General features: G+C 40.0%; 1 protein-coding gene and 1 pseudogene across 3 annotated transcripts in view; one reads left to right on the top strand and one right to left on the bottom strand.

The window, feature by feature from the left end:
- The window catches only part of CDKAL1 (CDK5 regulatory subunit associated protein 1 like 1), a 659261-nt gene that overhangs the window by 185654 nt on the left and 455701 nt on the right, over nt 1–17906 (top strand). For all 3 annotated transcript variants that reach the window (XM_043590714.1, XM_043590715.1, XM_043590713.1), the window contains one exon: nt 7744–7792. In XM_043590714.1, the coding sequence (XP_043446649.1) occupies nt 7744–7792 (49 nt within the window). The remainder of the gene's footprint in view (nt 1–7743; nt 7793–17906) is intronic.
- LOC122489186 lies at nt 10378–13516 on the bottom strand (annotated as a pseudogene).

Genomic DNA, 17906 nt, shown 5'->3' with positions numbered 1-17906 from the left:
TTCGTAGTATTGTCCAAAATAACGTGTCTCTATACAGTTGTGTTTTTAGCATGTTGAGTTTTGTCATAATTGCAGAGTTGTTTTTTTCCACCAAAGAAAGTTTTAGGGGTATTTTCATTGGATTTAAGAGGAAGAAGTTTCTGGTACGATACTGATTTTGCTTGGCATCCATCTAGCCTGGCCTTATCTGTCTGATAGTAATTTTTATGTCTTACTGAGTGTTAGTCACTCACTAGTACCATTCAGGTGGAAAATACGCTTTTAGTGATGTGTGGAATGTGCTGCCATATCAACTTCTGATGAAAGGACTATTTCTGCCATCGGGGAGAAATTTTTCTCAATGAAGAGATGCAAGAAGATAAAACTATGCCAGAAAATGAGAAGGTTTTGTTGAAAAAGTTAAACCACACGTAGTGTCCACCATTCTTTGGTGTATCTCATTAGCAAATTTGTTCACAGGCTTGTGAATTCAGTGATCTTTCTAGTAGGGTTGGTTTAGTGACTACTATGGACTTCCCCACATTTCAGAGGTTTGGACATTGAGCTGTCTTGCAAAACCATGGATAGAGGTAGGGACTTTTCCTTCACAACTTGGAGAAAACTTTTGGGAGAAAAATGCCTTTTGTTTTTGTTTTTGTTTTTTTTTTTCAAGAGAGAAGTCCATATTGACCTTTAACCTATCAGATGCTGATTATTGAATCAGACTCCCCTTATGGTAAAAGTGAGAAGTTTTTTATAGTATAGTTCTTAACAGAGAAAGAAAGGCGTTTTTTCTTTTTCTTTTTTTCTTTTTTCTTTTTTTCTTTTCCTTTTTCTTTTCCTTTTCCTTTTCCTTTTTTTTTTTAAAGGTTGATAGGGTGTATAGGTGATTTTGAAGTTTTGGTCTGGTATTGGTATTTTTAATTAGAATGGTAATGACAGGACAGGTTGTCCTGGTTTATTTACATACAATCAGTTAAAGGAGACAATGAGAGAGTTCCTTTGGATCTGTGTGAATATGTACCTATAACGTATTCACCTTTTTTCTGAAAGGATTTGAGGTGCCTCGGGATGAAGTCTAGAAATAGTAAAGCCCCAGCCAGATCCGTGCAAGTATAAAAGCACTCATACCAAGTAATAGAGAAATATGGGTACCTTTTCAATAGAATTAGCCTCAGTGCTGCTGTTGAGGGGGTTCTCTTGACCCCACAGTGACGTCCTTGTGCGAGCAGAGTGGGATCTGAACAGCATAGCATTTGGTACAGCGTTTCACCGGGCCTCCCCCACCCAACTATCTGACCGCCTCCCCTGTCGCTCTGCCCCTCACTCACCGCCATTTTGTCTCTGCCCTGGAGGTTCACATTGATGCTCCTGTCATATGGTTCAGGTCCCAGGGTTAGTGCTGCCTGTTGAGACGTTTACTGGACCACCGTGGCAGAATTGCCCTGTCTACTTCCTGCCACTTCCAGATTTTATTTTCTTCGTGGTATCTGTCATGACAAGAAATGAACATTTCCAGTTGTTGAACGTGTTTTGCCCCCCGTCCCCTCCCCATTAGAATGTAAGGCCCATGAAGCAGGGACTTGTATTTTCCACCATCGTGTCCCCAGTTGCTAGACAGTGCTTTGTGTTTAGCTGGTGCTTAATAGATACTTGTGAAGTGAGTGCATGCACGCCAGTGGTGATTTGTGGGCAGAGGTTGGGGGAATAGTTGTTACCGGGGTCTCTTGAAAGTCCAAGTTCAGTCGGGTGGCATTCTGTGATCCTTTAGTGATGGCCTCCACGTGCATAGGAAAAGGAACAGTCATGAAACGTACCACCCACGTCCCGTGTGCCACTCCCGGATGAGATCTGCCAAAAACACCTGGCCAGACTTTCGCCGGGTACCCTTGTGCCTTGGTTCCTTTAGCCTCCGAAATAACAGTAGTACCTCCTGCCTAGGAATGTCTGAGGATTAAACGTGATAGAGCATGTGATGTGTTAGCGCAGAGCCTGGGACGTGGTAATTGCTCAAGAAATGTTAGCTGTCACTGTGCCATTACTAGTCATTAACGTACCTCGTGGCTCGTTGTTCGGGCAAAAGCCGCTAGGGCAAGAGCCGCTGACCTCCAGACGGTATCAGCCTGCTCCCTGACGGGACTTTTTTTAAGCCTGGCTGGCAGAACTGTGTCTGAGGTGTGTCGCGAATTGCCGCAGGTTGGGTGGCTGGCCGAGCCACACTCTAAACCTGCACTTTCTGGTGTGACCTGCCAATAGCTGCATCTGACTGTTGGAGTTAATTCACGTTGAAAGCTGGTCGGTCCCAGTAGCCACACTTCAAGTACGCAGTGACTACAGGGGGCCGTTGGCTGCCACGTTGGGTGCCACAACATAGAAACGCTTCCATCGGTGTAGAGAGGTCTGTCGGACGGCACCGCTCTAAACGAAGAGCACTTTGATTTGCTTTAGGTGACTTTGTGTAAGTTTATTTCTTCCGTGTGTGTTTAGTTATAAATTTGGAGTAGTTCCTAATAGCTGAATAAAATATTTTGATGGATTTCTTTTAAAAGTTCTGCAGCAGAGTGACTCGTTAATGTTATTTATGAATTGTTTGTTCACTAACTCCTTTCTTCATTGTCGACAACATATGGAGTCAGTAATAGAACATACTGCATGCCTTTTTTTTTTTCCTGTATATTTATAACTAAGTGCCTGAAGGACACGAGATACTGTTTTATTTATTTTATTTGAATTATATGCCAGAAACTAAGCTCTTGTGTATTCAGGGCTACAATTTATAGTATTAATTAAGAACAGCTTTCCTTTTCTCTCCAGAATGAATTCAATATATTCTTCATTACCCTACGTGGATCTTGAGTTTGTTCTCTCGTAATTGTTTTTTCTTCTCTCCCTGCCTCCCACGTGTTGGTGGTTTTTGTTTTTTGGCCTTCTAACTCCCCTCTCCCATTTAACTGCTTCCCCCCAACCCCCGTCTCTTCTCTCCCTTCCTTCTCTGCTTCCCCTTCTTTCTTTTTGTCCCACTGCTTCCTCCAATATCCACCTCACTAGAAATGGAAGCAACACAGTATTTTCTTTAAATCGCTCACTGAACTTTCTCCCTGCGTGTTTGTAATCAAGTGCTGTTTTTATTTTCTTAATGTTTGGTAGACGCTTCTTTTTCAAGTTCTAGAGGCCCTCCACGCACCTAGTGATTAAATTATGTGTAGGGAACATTGATTTTTCTGCCATAAAGCAAATGGAATTAAGTCCTTCTTTGAAAAGATGAGACAACAGGGGTGCCTGGGTGGTTCAGTTGGTTAAGCACCCGACTTCGGCTCAGCTCATGATCTTGCTCCTTGTGAGTTCGAGCCCTGCGTCCTGCTCTGTGCTGACAGCTCAGAGCCTGGAGCCTGCTTCACGTTCCGTCTCCATCTCTCTGCCCCACCCCGGTGCACTTTCATTCTCTCTCTCTCTGTCTCTCAGTATAAAATAAAACATAAAAATAAGATAATATATTTTCAGCTGTGTACATACATTCAAGCAAATTCTGTGCGACTGTCAGCATAAACAAAAATTCTCTTTATTTGTTCAACATATACATACGCACACACATATATTTTAAACTTTTATTTTGACATAGTTTCACACTGACAGGAAAATTGCAAACAAAAGGAATTACCATATACCCTTTACCCAGATTCTGCAAATGTTAATATTTTAATACATTTGCTTATAATTATCTTTTTAAAAAAATGTATATATACATTTCTTTCTGATTCTTTGAGAGTAAGACATAGACGTGATGCCTCTTTACTTCTGAATACCCGTATATTTAAAAAATGAGAGGGGCGCCTGGGTGGCGCAGTCGGTTGAGCGCCCAACTTCAGCCAGGTCACGATCTTGCGGTCTGTGAGTTCGAGCCCCGCGTCAGGCTCTGGGCTGATGGCTCAGAGCCTGGAGCCTGTTTCCGATTCTGTGTCTCCCTCTCTCTCTGCCCCTCCCCCGTTCATGCTCTGTCTCTCTCTGTCCCAAAAATAAATAAACATTGAAAAAAAATTTTTTTTAAAAAAATGAGAATATTTTCATACACTCTTAGAGTATAATTAGAAAAATCAGGAAATTAACATTGGTACACTGTAGGCTTACGTGAAGACCGTATTCAGCTCTTGCCGGTTGTCCCAGTAATGTCCTCGATAGGAAAAGAAAAAGCCCCATATTTGAAGTTGCATTCAATTCTCAGGTTTCTTTAAGCCTCCTTTAATTGGGAATATATATCCTCACTTTTTCCTTGAGGTTCATGACCTTGGTATTAGAACGTTTGACCGCCGTCAGCCTGTATTATTATTATTATTATTATTATTATTATTATTGTAATAACAGCCTTTTTGAGATATAATGGGCACAGCATACAGTGCTGTCATGAAGCATGTATAATTTAATGATTTTTAATATATTCAGAAGTACGCCACAATCCACCAGAGTCAATTTTAGAATATTTTCAGCACTCCAAAAAGAAACCCAGCCCTCCCTGGCAGCTTCTCTCATTTCTTTTACTGCTGTTCACAGGCACTCAGTGATCTACTTTGTCTCTGAAGATTGTCCTATTCTGGCCAGTTCATATACATGGAGTCATACAGTATTTGACTAATTTGGTCTGGCTTTGGATTGGCATAATGTTGTAGCATATAGTATTCCCCTCTTTATCCATGGGGCGGGGGGATGTATTCCAAGACCCCCAGTGCATACAGAAACTGTGGCTTGCCCTGAGCCCTATATATACGGTGTTTTTTTTTTCCCCCTATACATACATACTTATGCTAAAGCATAGTTTATAAATTAGGGACAGTGAGAGATGAGCAACAATTACTATTACTAAAACAGAACAGTTATAGTCATATGCTATAATAAAAGCATAATGTGATGTAATGTATTACGTAATCTCATGCGTGAATGTGATCTTTTTCTCACACTATCTTAATGTACTGTACTCATCCTTCCCATTGTGATGATGTGAGATGATAACATGCCTACGTGACGGGAATGACATGTGCACCGTGACGTAGGATTAGGCTGCTGCTGACTTTCTGATGATATGTCAGAGGGAAGGTCATCTGCTTCTGGATTGCAGGTAAATGAAAACCGTGGAAGGTGAAACTCCTGGTAAAGTGGGGACTACTGTCTGTTACGGTCCCCTTTACGGTTTAATGATATTTCATTGTATGGATGTTTACCCTTTTGTTGATGTCTTCATCAGCTGATGAAACTTGAGTTGGTTCCACCTTTTGCTTATTAGGAATAATGCTGCTTTGAACCTTTGTGTACTAGTTTTTGTGTAGGCATGTATCTTCATTTCTCTTGGGTGTATACTAAGGACTGGAATCCTGTTGCAACTCTGTTTAACTATTGGAGTCTCTGCCTATTTTCCAAAATGGCTGCACCCTTTTACCACATTCCCACTAGCAATGTAGAAATGTAGAAACGTTCCAATTTCTCTGTATCTTCGCCTACACTTGTTATTGTCTGCCCTTTTGATTATGGCCGTCCTAGTGGGTATGGAGTAGTATCTCATTATTATAAAGTATATATAATATTAAATTTACTCCTTTAAGTATTTGTTTTTTTCGTTATTGAGTTGCAGGAGCTCCTTATGTATTTTGGATGCAAATCTAAATCCTGTCGTGTTTATGATTTGCAAAAATGTTCTCCCATTTTCTATGTTGCCTTGTTACTTTCTTGATGGTGTCCTTTAATGTACCAAGAGGTTATAATTTTGTTTTATCTTTTTTCTTTTGTCATTCATGGTTTTGGTGTAACATCTAAGACACCAGCGTCCAACCTAAGGTTCACCTACGTTTATGGCTGTTTTCTTTTAAGAATATTACAGTTTTATCTTACCCTCAACTTTTTAATGTTTTAACTGCTTCTTCTACAGGTTATTCTGACTCTCTTTCTCAGTCCATGTGCTTCCGGGCTGGGTGCAGTGGTCCCTTTGAGCGATTAGGTCTCCACCTGCGTAGGAAGGCTTCTGTGTTTTCATTCCACCATTGGATCATCTCATCTTGCATTACTTTTATTCTCTGTCTTGTATCCTCATCTGATACACCCACATTCACTGGGAAATTTGACCAGCTCGTGTCTCCTCTTCTTTCTATCCATCTGTCTGTAGAGTAGTCTCTATTTGCTGTCACTGTTTTTTTAGTTATGATTCATTACTGCTGAGCTCACTGCTTCCCCTAAGTTCATCGATTCCCTCATTGTTAAATCAGGCATACGCATTCCAGTCTTTATGTTAACTCACTATCTTCGTACCATTTGACCCTACTGGCTGCTTTCCTCTTCTTTGAACTCTGATATTTTGACTTTGATCACATTCTGTAAGGAAGCCACATGAATTCTCTTCATAAAACCAGAACCTGGTGGTTCCAGCAAGGCAGGTTTGTTTGGGACTAAAGATCCAACAGAGATTTACTTTGCCTTTGGCAATTTCTCAATAATTATTGCTACTCCTACCACTATGCTGGGCTGAGTGGTCAGAAGCAGAATCAAGTTCAGGTGTGTTCTCGCAAGTCTTTCCTTATTTCCTGTAAGACACTGAGGCCAATGGAATATTCAAAAGAGGGTTGCCATTGCACTTTCATTAAAGTCTTTTTAGAAGGTTCTTATCTCATTTGAGTTCATTGCAGCATCTTTGTATAATGGTGAAAGAAATAACGTAAGGGTCCATCAGTTGGGGAATGAATGAATGCATTATGATAGATCTCTACATGAGATACTAGGCAGCTAGTAACATAAATGAAGTAGACCTTATGTATTGATGATGTATAGAGGCAGGATTGTTGTTTTCACTCTCATCTATCTGTGTACCTATTTATCTCAAAATTTATAAGGAAAAAAGTACAAAACAAAGCTATATGTAAATATTCTGTACTGACAAATGTCTTGGTATCTACTTATTGAACTATTATGAATGATATTATCTTAGGAGAAGAAATGGAGGGTGTAGGTTGTTACAGGTTACTTTATTTCCTTTTTGCATTTCTGATTTGTTTGAATTTTTTCGATGAGCATGTATTCTGTTATAAAGTTGTAGCTTGAGGATTGTGCAAGGTGTAAGTAATATCAACTTATGATGTTTTCCTTTTTGACTCTCTCCCTTCCCTTAGCTTCTTGCAGGAAGTACAGTCTTTGCTTTTTTCCATTTTCCTTCTACACCCTAGCCACTCTTAGAGTCCCCTTTGGTTCTCTGAGATGCACTCTTTGACTTTGTATTCCTTTGACCCGAGCACAGCGCCTAGCACATGGTAGACATTCATTAAGAGGTGTTTCAGTGTTAGAGTAATAAAGCATAGAATAGGGGGTAGATCTCACTACCAGCATGTCCTTTTGCGTAGGTTGTCATTGTGTGCCATTTTTCTTGAAGAGTGAAAAGAAGAGAATGTGTGTGTGAAGAGACATGTTTTAATTAAACTTCAGTTTATGTCCCTGGATCTGTTGAGTTGATGTTGATAGGCTATGCTAACAGAACGCCAGGAGGTTCATTTAAATGTATTATTATTTCTTCAATTATCATGGGAGGACAGGAGAATGGTAATTTCATACTTCACTGTAACATAAAACATTAATACACAATTTTTTTTATAGTATCTCCAAATGCATGAATTAAAGGAAACCTGAGTTCGTGGGCTTAGAAAAATGTGTTTCATTGACTCAAGCAGAAGGGTCAACACTAATTAATGTTTCTTGTCTCATGTAAATAGCTTATCTAACCATTTGTTTTCTTTTCAGGTTCAACAGATAGATCGAGTGGTAGAGGTTGTGGAGGAAACCATTAAAGGTAATTGTTGCGAGTGGGATAAGCAGATGTATACAGTAGTCCCCCTTTGTCTGCAGTTTTGCTTTCTGGATATGGTTAGCCACAGTCAGCTCATGTCCGGAAGCAGATGGTCCTCCTCCTGACTACCATCAGAAGGTCAGTGGCAGCCTGACCCCTCATCACATGCCTGCCTCGTTCACCTCGCGGCTCATCTTACCATCATAAGAAGAAGGGCGAATACGGGATAGGAAGACATTTTTTTTTTTTTAATTTTCAAATGTTTTGTTTGTTTGTTTGTTTGTTTTTGAGACACACAGAGAGAGAGAGCATGAGTAGGGCAGGGACAGAGAGAGAAAGGGAGACACGGAATCCGAAGCTGGCTCCAGGCTCCGAGCTGTCACCACAGAGCCCGATGCGGGGCTCAAACTTGTGAACTGTGAGATCGTGACCTGAGCTAAAGTCAGATGCTCAACCAACTGAGCCACCCAGGTGCCCTGAAAGTAAGATACTTTGAGAGAGAGAGACCATATTCACATAACTTTTATTACAGTCTGTGGTTGTAATTTTTCTATTTTATTATTATTGTTGTTAATCCCTTACTGGGGCTAATTTATAAATTCAATTTCATCAGAGCTCTGCATGTGCAGGAAAAAACAATACATCTAGGGTTTGGTACCATATATATATATATATATATATATATATATATATATACACACACACACACACACACACACACATATGGATATATGGAGATATATATCTCTATACAGATATATATAGATATATAGTGTCAGGCATCCACTGGGGGTCTTGGACCATATCCTCTGGCTGGTAAGAAAGGGAAGCTACTGTATTGTTTGAACTATATTATAAAAATATCACTGGGGCGCCTGGGTGGCGCAGTCGGTTAAGCGTCCGACTTCAGCCAGGTCACGATCTCGCGGTCCGTGAGTTCGAGCCCCGCATCGGGCTCTGGGCTGATGGCTCGGAGCCTGGAGCCTGCTTCCGATTCTGTGTCTCCCTCTCTCTCTCCCCTCCCCCGTTCATGCTCTGTCTCTCTCTGTCCCAAAAATAAATAAACGTTGAAAAAAAAAAATATCACTTAGTTAACATTTATTTAGATATAAAGTTGTAACATTTTGTCCTTGACTACTTCGTCCATTGACCAATCTAATGCAGGAGGCATATATCTGATTGGCTTATAAATGAGTCAGGTCATAATCGTTTTTTAATCTCATTTTTATTTTTCAGCAAAATGGGTTTTGAGTTTCAGATCAGGAAGAGATAATTTAACCAATTTTAAGATAAGGAAATGATTTATGTGTATTTTTTTGCCGTTTTATTTAGATATAGTTGATGTTATTTGCAGGTTTTTATATCACCTAATTGGTTGTAGTTAATGATTTTTAAAGGTACTTTTGGGGTGCCTGGATGGCTCAGTCGGTTGAACGTCTGACATTGGCTCAGGTCATGATCTCACAGTTGGTGGGTTCGAGCCCCGGGTCGGGCTCTGTGCTGACAGCTCAGAGCCTGGAGCCGGCTTTAGATTCTGTGTCTCCCTGTCTCTGCACCTCCCCAACTCATGCTCTGTCTCTCCCTCTCTCAAAAATAAGCAAACATTAAAAAAAGAAAAAAGAAAAAAAGGACTTTTAAGGGCCCTGGGTGGCCTGGTTGGTTCAGCGTCCAGCTCTTCTTGGTTTCTGTTGAGGTCATGATTTTACAGCTTCGTGGGTTCGAGCTCCACATCAGGCTCTGTGCTGGTGGTTTGGAGCCTGCTCCTTCTCCCTCTCTCTCTGTCCCTCCCTCACTCGTGTGGTCTCTGTCTCTCTCAAAATAAATTTTAAAAACTTAAAAAAAGAAAGTACTTTTAAAAGTAGTATTCAATTTTGATACTGTCTTGTGTATAATTTTTGTAGTTACACTAGAAAATAGGATCATGCTTTATTTTGTTAGTCACTGTTCTTTGAACCAGATTCCTTTTGAAGTCACTGAGAAATAAATTATCCTCACTTATATGGTTTAATTTTTAAATACTCATAGTCTATTTTCCCCTTTTAGATTAGTACAAATAAAAACCAATAATATAATATTGAAATATTAAATGAATTGAGCTTTTTCACTTAAAATTTTAATTGTTTTATTACAAGTGGGGATTGTGTGTTTAAAAAAAGAAAACACCGCTTTCACCAAGTTGAGATTTTAACCCCATAGTTTTCCAGCTGGCTTGTGTCTGCTACCTTCCACATGCTGTTCCTCATTTATTTTGACTCATCGATTTATTAGATAACCAGAGAATAGGAGAATCAGAGTCTCCCTGAATCTTCTTTGAAATTTCAAAATAAAATGAAACATCATGATTAAAAAGCAAACCGCATGCCCACGTCCCGTTTTGAAGAATGCAGAAACAGAAGTGCTGGTGTGTATTGTGCAGGTCAGGGGGCAGGCTGGGAGGGACAGGCTCCGTGGGACAGGCGCTAAGCGCATCATATGCCTACGCCTTTCATCTTCACAACAGCCCTGTGAGGTGAAGTGGCTATAAATATTCTCCCCATTTCTTGGTTGAGGAAGTTAAGATCCAGAGGCACACGGCTGGTGAGCGCAGTGTTGGGATTTGTATCCAGGCTGGCCTCCTCTTTTGCCTGTGCTCCTAAGTGTGATCCTGCATCCACGTGACTGTACCCTGACTTCCCTGACCTCTCCCGCTGGAGACTCACTGTGTTAGCGGTTCTTTGATTGAGCTTCTGAAAGCAGTGCTTCAGGATGCTTGAGGGTTTAATCGCCTTACTCATCCTCTGTCTTAAGTACCAGCTGCATACTGGCCACTCCATATATGTACACATACATATGTATACGTATATATACGTATACATATGTATGTATGCCATGTATGTATACGTATATATATGTATATATGTATACACACACACACACACACACACACACACACACACACACGTATTTTAATTAATGGCGATAAAGATAGCCCAGAAGAAAATGTATGTGACCTGGGGTGTGGGTGGCTTTTGTAGATGCAACAGCAAAGGCTTGATCTGTGAAAGAAAGAACTGACAAGCTGGACTCCATTAAAATTAAGAATTTCTCCTCTGCAAGAGAAGACTGTCAAGAGAGTAAGAAGACAAGTCAGATACTGGGAGAAAATGTTTGCAAAAGATAAATCTGATGAAGGAATATTATCTAAAATACATAAAGAACTTTTAAAGCTCAAGAGTAAGAAAATAAAGTACCCAGTTAAAAAAATGGACTAAATACCTCATCAGACACTTCACCAAAGAAGATACATGGATGGAAAATAAGCACATGAAAGATGATCCACCTCATGTGTCATTAAGGAAATGCGAGTGAAACAAGGAGATACCACAACACATTTACTTATATGGCTAAAATCTGGACCGCTGACAACCCCAAATGCTGATGAGAGTGCGGAATAACACGAACTCTCCTTCATTGCCGGTAGGAGTGTGCAATGGTGCAGCCATTTGGGAAACCAGTTTGGCAGTTTCTTACAAGACTAATGTACTTTTAGCATATGATGCAGCAACCATGCTCTTTGGCGTATACCCAGAGGACTTGAAAGTTTGTGTCTGCACAAAAACCTGCACACAGATGTTTATAGCTGCTTTATTAACCATAATTGCCGAAAGTGCAAGCAACCAAGATGTCCTTCCGTGAAAGGATAAACTGTGGTACATAGAGGCAATGGGATGGTAACCAGTGCTGAAAAGAAATGAGCAATCAAGTTATGAAATGGTATAGAGGAAACTTCAATCTCATTACTGAGTGAAAGAAGCCAATCAGAAACGGCTACACATTGGATGATTCCAACTCTGTGGCTTCTGCAAAAGGAAAAAACAGAGATAGTAAAAAGATCAGTGTTGCCAGTGTTGGGGAAGAGGGGAGAGAAATGAATAGGCAGGCTACAAAGGAATGTTTTAGGGCAGTGATACTATTCTGTATGATACTATAGTGGTGGATACATGGTGTTACACATTTTTCCAAACCCGTAGGATGTTTAGTACCATGAGTGAACTGTAATTTGGTCTTTGAGTTATAATGATGTGTCATCATAGGTTCATTGATGTAACAAATGTACCATTCTGGTGGAGGATGTTGATAACCAGGGACAGCTTGGTGGTGGGGTGGTTGGTATATAGGAACTCTGTTCTGCTCGATTTTGCTGGGAATCTAAAACTGATCTGAAAAATAAAGTCTAATAAAAAAACCCCAGTAATATTGTGCTCTGAATGTGGTCAAATGGCTTGCAGGGGTATAATTTCTATAGGAAATCATAGAAGGTAAAGATAAAGTACGTTTTTCTATAATGACAATACTTGGGGCACTGAGTATGTAGGTTTTCTACACAAAACAATTTTTGTTATTTAAATATCACAAATCATTTTTTTTATTTGTCACCATTAAATGTCAGAGTTTTAATTTTAGTATATGTGCTGCCGAAGCGAGCACTAAATGTCAGAGTTTTAAACGAGATTCTTGGACCAGGGGCTCACATTCCATCAGCTTGTTCAACTTTAGCACTGGTGTCATCCCCAGGAGCTTTTCCAGAACCTTCACCATGAAGCTTAATCAGTTTTACCAGTTCATACTTCCCAATGCTTTTTCAGCATTTTTACTTTTCTGACAGAGACATCATGGAGTGGGTAAATAGACTGACAAGCCTTTTCTGATGCCATTTGGAGTCTATTTATCGACCACTCTTCTCAAGTCATTTGTCTGTACCTCTTGGGTCATGACTTCCATAATCTTTTTTGGAATTTGGCAGACCTATTGGTGCTTAGCATAAGAGGTCTTCTGAATATGATTGTTGCATTTTTAAGTAAAATCAACACAAAATAGATGAAGCAAATGACCATTCCTAGTCATGGCATCAATGTGAGCTTCAGTCATGGTCTGCCATTTTTGACCATGGAGCACCATTTGTCAGTGGTAAGATCCATGCCATGGAACTTAGACAGGAAGTTTTTGCGCTGAACATCCTCAATAATTAGCTTGAATTTTCTAAATGTAACTCCATTGTTCTGCATATCAGCAAGGCTCACTTCTCAAACACTGTCTTGGAGGCCATCAGATGCAATTTCAATTCCTTGAGTTCTTGTGATTAGTGTTTTTTCCAATATTTCTTAAAAAAATTTTTTTTTTTGGGGCGCCTGGGTGGTGCAGTTGGTTAAGCGTCCGACTTCAGCCAGGTCACGATCTCGCGGTCCGTGAGTTCGAGCCCCGCGTCGGGCTCTGGGCTGATGGCTCAGAGCCTGGAGCCTGTTTCCGATTCTGTGTCTCCCTCTTTCTCTGCCCCTCCCCCATTCATGCTCTGTCTCTCTCTGTGCCAAAAATAAATAAACGTTGAAAAAAAAATTTTTTTTTTAATGTTCGTTCATTTTTGAGAGAGAGAGAGAGAGAGACAGAGCGCAAGCAGGGGAGGGGCAGAGAGAGAGGGAGAGAGAGAATCCCAAGCAGGCTCCAGGCTCCAAGCTGTCAGCACAGAGCCTGAAGCAGAGCTCAGATCCATGAACTGTGAGATCATGACCTGAGCCAAAGTGGATACTTAACTGACTGAGCCACCCAGGTGCCCCCTCCAATATTTCTTCTATTGAACATAGTTGGTGTTTTTACATCCTACCAATCTTTCTTAGAAAATGGATTAGCCACTTTCTTCTTGCCTCCCTTTTTGCCCCCTTTCATAATGCACTTGTTTTTCCCAACCACCATGGTGTTGCTCAGGGAATCAAAAGGGCTGTACTGAGCAGTTTTGACATGAACTGTCTGGAGTTAGTGTAGACCTCATAGGCTAAGGGCTCAGTTTCATTAGACTACCCACCACTCTAGATGTCCATTGTAAGAATTGTCACCTATACTTCTGACCAACTGTAAATTTGGTTCCCATGACCCCCTACTTAGGTTTGATGACTTGCTTATAGAATTCAGGAAAACCTTTTACTTATTATTACTGGTTTATTGTAAAGGATACAACTCAGGAACATCCACATGGAAGAAATGCACAGGGCAAGCTATGTGCTAATGGAAGTGGAGCTTCCATGCCCTCTCTGGGTATGCCACCCTCCCAGCACCTCAGTACATTCACCAACGTGGGGGGTTTCTGTGGAGTCTACATTACCTAGGCATGATTGTTGAAATCATTGGCCAGTGCTGCTTGAACTCCCAAAGTGTGGGGTTGGGGATGAAAGTTCCAACCTTTTAATTACATTGTTGGTTCCTTTGACAATCAGCCCCCATCCTCTTAAGAGTTACCTCATTAGCATGAATCCAGATATGGTTGAAAAGGGCTTATTAAGAATAACCATAAATGCTCCTCCCACCCTTATCACTCAGGGAATTATAAGAGTTGTAGGGGCTCTGTACTAGGGACTGAGGATGAAAGCAAATATATACTTTCTATTATATCACAGTATCACAGAAGGCCTATCACCTGTAGGTTGAGTTGACTGGATATGGCCTCTCACTGAAGAGTTTTTGCTTGAGTGCATTTGTTGGGGAGACTGAAATCAGATTTAATTTGAGAGTTCACAGCCAGGGATGAGTTGAAGATGAAGTTGATGGGGATGTTCATTGGCAGATTGACTTGAGGGTGGCAAGGCTGATGAATTAAGTATTAGTATTGCAACAGGAAAACTTTAGAGATGGAAGAAATAATTTTGGTAGGTGCTCTTAGTTGCAGATAAGGAAGGTGAGCTAGGGAAGGGGTCAGGTGACTCATCTGAGATCTCCTGGTTGATGGAGCTCTGGACCTGTCAATGAACTTCTGTTTTTCACTTTCTGTTGCCAGTATTTCATTTAGAAAGCACAAGTTGGTGAAATATTGTGGCATTTGTAATAGCTAATTAGTTCTGGGTTGACTTTCAGCAGGTTACTTTCTTTTTTCAAAAATATTTATTTTTGGGAGAACGCAGGTGGGGGATTGGCAGACAGAGGGAGACAGAGGATTTGAAGTGGGCTCTGTGCTGACAGGCTGACAGCAGAGAGCCCGATGTGGGGCTGGGACTCATGAACCGCGAGATCACGACCTGAGCCGAAGTCAGAGGGTCAACCGACTGAGCCACCCAGGTGCCTCTCAGCAGGTTAGTTTTCTGAGGCTCAGGTTTCTTAGTTCAAAATAGAGAGGATTAAATGGATATGCTTTTTTAGATACCCAGGACATACTACTGGATCAAGTTTTGTTACTGTTTCTTACTACTTCCTTAATACTGAGGCTGCTGGAATCATCTAACTGCTAGAAGTGACTCTTCTTCCAGTCTGACTGTATACACTGCTGCCATTATCCTGGGATTATTTTACCTTCCTGCATGTGTACCTTCAAACTGTGACTTCTTAGTGTGATCTTAATTATCTTTTATTCTACCCTGTCATTTTCACTTTTTCTTCCATTGATTCCATATATACACCTTCTGCTCCAGCCAAAATGTGCTGTTTGATGTTCCTGGTATATTATTTGTAGCTTGCTCTATGTTTGTCTTGGGGTCCTGCATGAGTGGATAACTTCCGTTTACCCTTACAGACCCATTCTGTACCTTGACGTGTGCCCAGAGAGGCTGACCTGTGTATGTATTGCATCAGTAGGTTCCTTACTGTTTGGTATCTAATTGGATTTTTCCAGCTGGAGGTCGGAGGCTTGACTAGAGTGTGAGATGGGAGCATTTGTTAACACTTCCTCACTCTCTTCTTCTCTGCTTAGGCTGGTTTTGTGCTTCCCTCAACTGCGGCCACAGATCCTGCCAGGTGGCCCACTCTCTTCATCTGTTTCTCCAGGTTCTTCTAGTTGTTCCCTTCCTTTGCGTTTTCAGGCCCAGGGGTGGGAACAGCACCCCATTGTTGCAAGCCTGAGAGTATTGCATTGTCTCTTGTTGGTTTTCCTAACCTTGCCAAACCTTAGTAAATAGTCCCTTTATTAAAACCTCTTCAATTATGCAGTGTACCATCTGCTTTGCTGGGACCCTGATTGATAAATGCTCCATGGAGAAGCAAGTCTTTGCCCAGAAAGGCCAGATGGAATACTGCCTGACAAGAGGATTGTGCCATAACTGTCTTGTTTCCACATTTGATTCCTGTTGGGCTCTCTTCATATGTCTTCCTTGAAGGGAGTTTGGACATACAGCCTCTGCCACAGCCTGTTGGCATTCTTCTTACTGCTTATGTTATACCAAGTAATGTTTTAAAAAATGAATTAATAAGCTACATTGATGCCCAAAAGCATTTAACTATTATAATTAACATAAAACCATATAAAGCATATTCCATTTATATCTGTCTTGGTTGGAATGAAATGGAAAATTTCAAGTTATTCTGAATGAATCTTCACTATTTTAATAGTGGCCTGAAAATTCCATCCGTTTATAGCGTTTACTTTAGGAGAAACCAGACTATAATGAATTTAGGATTTTTTCCATATCATCTCGGTAATTCAACAAGGTATATAACTGATTCTGAGAGAAGAAGTACAGTGTTTGAAGTATTTATATTTATTTATTTATTTTAAAATATTCATGTACCTTAGTCTTGGTTTACATGGTCGTTAAAAAAATTTTTTTTTTGTATGAAATCTGTGAAGGGAATATAAATCTGTATTTCTTCTGATATGTGTTCATTAAGTCCTCCAAACAAATAAAGAATCCTTTAAATTCTTCTCTTTGTAAAGGTAGTCTACTGGATAACGTAAGACAAATGATTGCAAATAAACATTGCCTATTGAAGTTAGAAAAATGTTTTTAGTATTAAGTCATGTTTCTTCCCCTCTAATATGAGAGGCCTCCGTTGTTAATAATACGTTTGCTGGTATTTCATTCAGTCTAATTCCAAATGCCTCCAGTGTTGGTAATTCAAGACTTTCCCAATATGGCACAATCTGCAAGTTTAATTGATTTTCCGTTTCCCTTAACTTCTCAGTAATTGATGCAACCTTGGATTAGACTGACCTAAATTCCCAGGGTACTTCGCCAAATAGCTCCTCCCTATTTAACACATTGCTCTTCAGTGTGTCAGATTTTGTACTTTGCATTTGATACTAATTCAAAGTATAAACTTGTCATGAATTGAGACTGGAAGGCAACACTATTATATCAAGCATGGTTTTTATCAGTGTTAATAACTGAGTAACCTCCCAAAAGTCCCGTGGAGATTTACTTGAGGATGTTTTCCAAACTTAATGAGTAAGTGAATTGAGCTTGGATACGTAACATGGCCCATCTGGCATGGTGTTGGTTGGACCATAAAAGCACATCTACTTTTTTCAGGGGTTTCCAGTAAAATCATTTTATTCATTTTCAAAGTATGCTTTCAAAAGGGACACTTCTGTGCATCCTCTCAGTGTGTGTAATCGCTGACACAGTTATATAGTTGGAATGTGGTGGAAAATGTTGCACATTGGTTTTATATATTGGAAATACTTCTCAGTCTCACTGGTATAATTAAGTGATAACTTCTATCTCGTAATAACTAAAGAAGTCAGGAAATTATTGCTGTTGTTTATTTAGTTTTTTTTTTTCCAATGAGCCTGTTTAAGTTTATGTACCTTGTTAATAAGTGGTTATAGTTTTGCAATCATTGTATTTTGCTACCTTCTTAAATGAGTCAGTTTATGTTTTTTCCTCTCTCCCCCTCTTTTGGTCCCCGAGATTAGCAATAGGATTTTAACTTATTTGTTCTCTATCCTTCCATGTCCATTATTTCTAGAATGGATATTTTTTATCCATTGTATCTTTCTTAGCCTTTTCCAAATCATAATAGTTTTCAAAAGATGAATCGGGAACAATTCCTTATGGTCTCCAACAACAAAGTTCTACCACGAGACTTTAAGTTGGTTTCTCATGTCACTTTATTTTGTAATGGCTGGTTTGGAATAATGACTGGAAAGGACCATCTATTAGAGAAACCACCATGTTGTATCTTGTCTGTATTTTTCTAACTTCATTAGCTAAATTATCAGTTCTATTTCCAGCCACACATACATAGTTGAGCAGCCCTAGCTGCAAAGTATCCAATAGATGCTGATAAGGATCTTCTTTAAACATTATAAATGGTCATGTTGACCGTTTTGAAAAAAATGAAAATCTAGTTAAATAACTTTCATTTTGTCTAATATTTTTCT

This window comes from Prionailurus bengalensis, chromosome B2, assembly GCF_016509475.1.
Source record: "Prionailurus bengalensis isolate Pbe53 chromosome B2, Fcat_Pben_1.1_paternal_pri, whole genome shotgun sequence".
NCBI classification, from domain to species: domain Eukaryota; kingdom Metazoa; phylum Chordata; class Mammalia; order Carnivora; family Felidae; genus Prionailurus; species Prionailurus bengalensis.
This window is presented reverse-complemented; position numbering and strand designations above follow the sequence as displayed.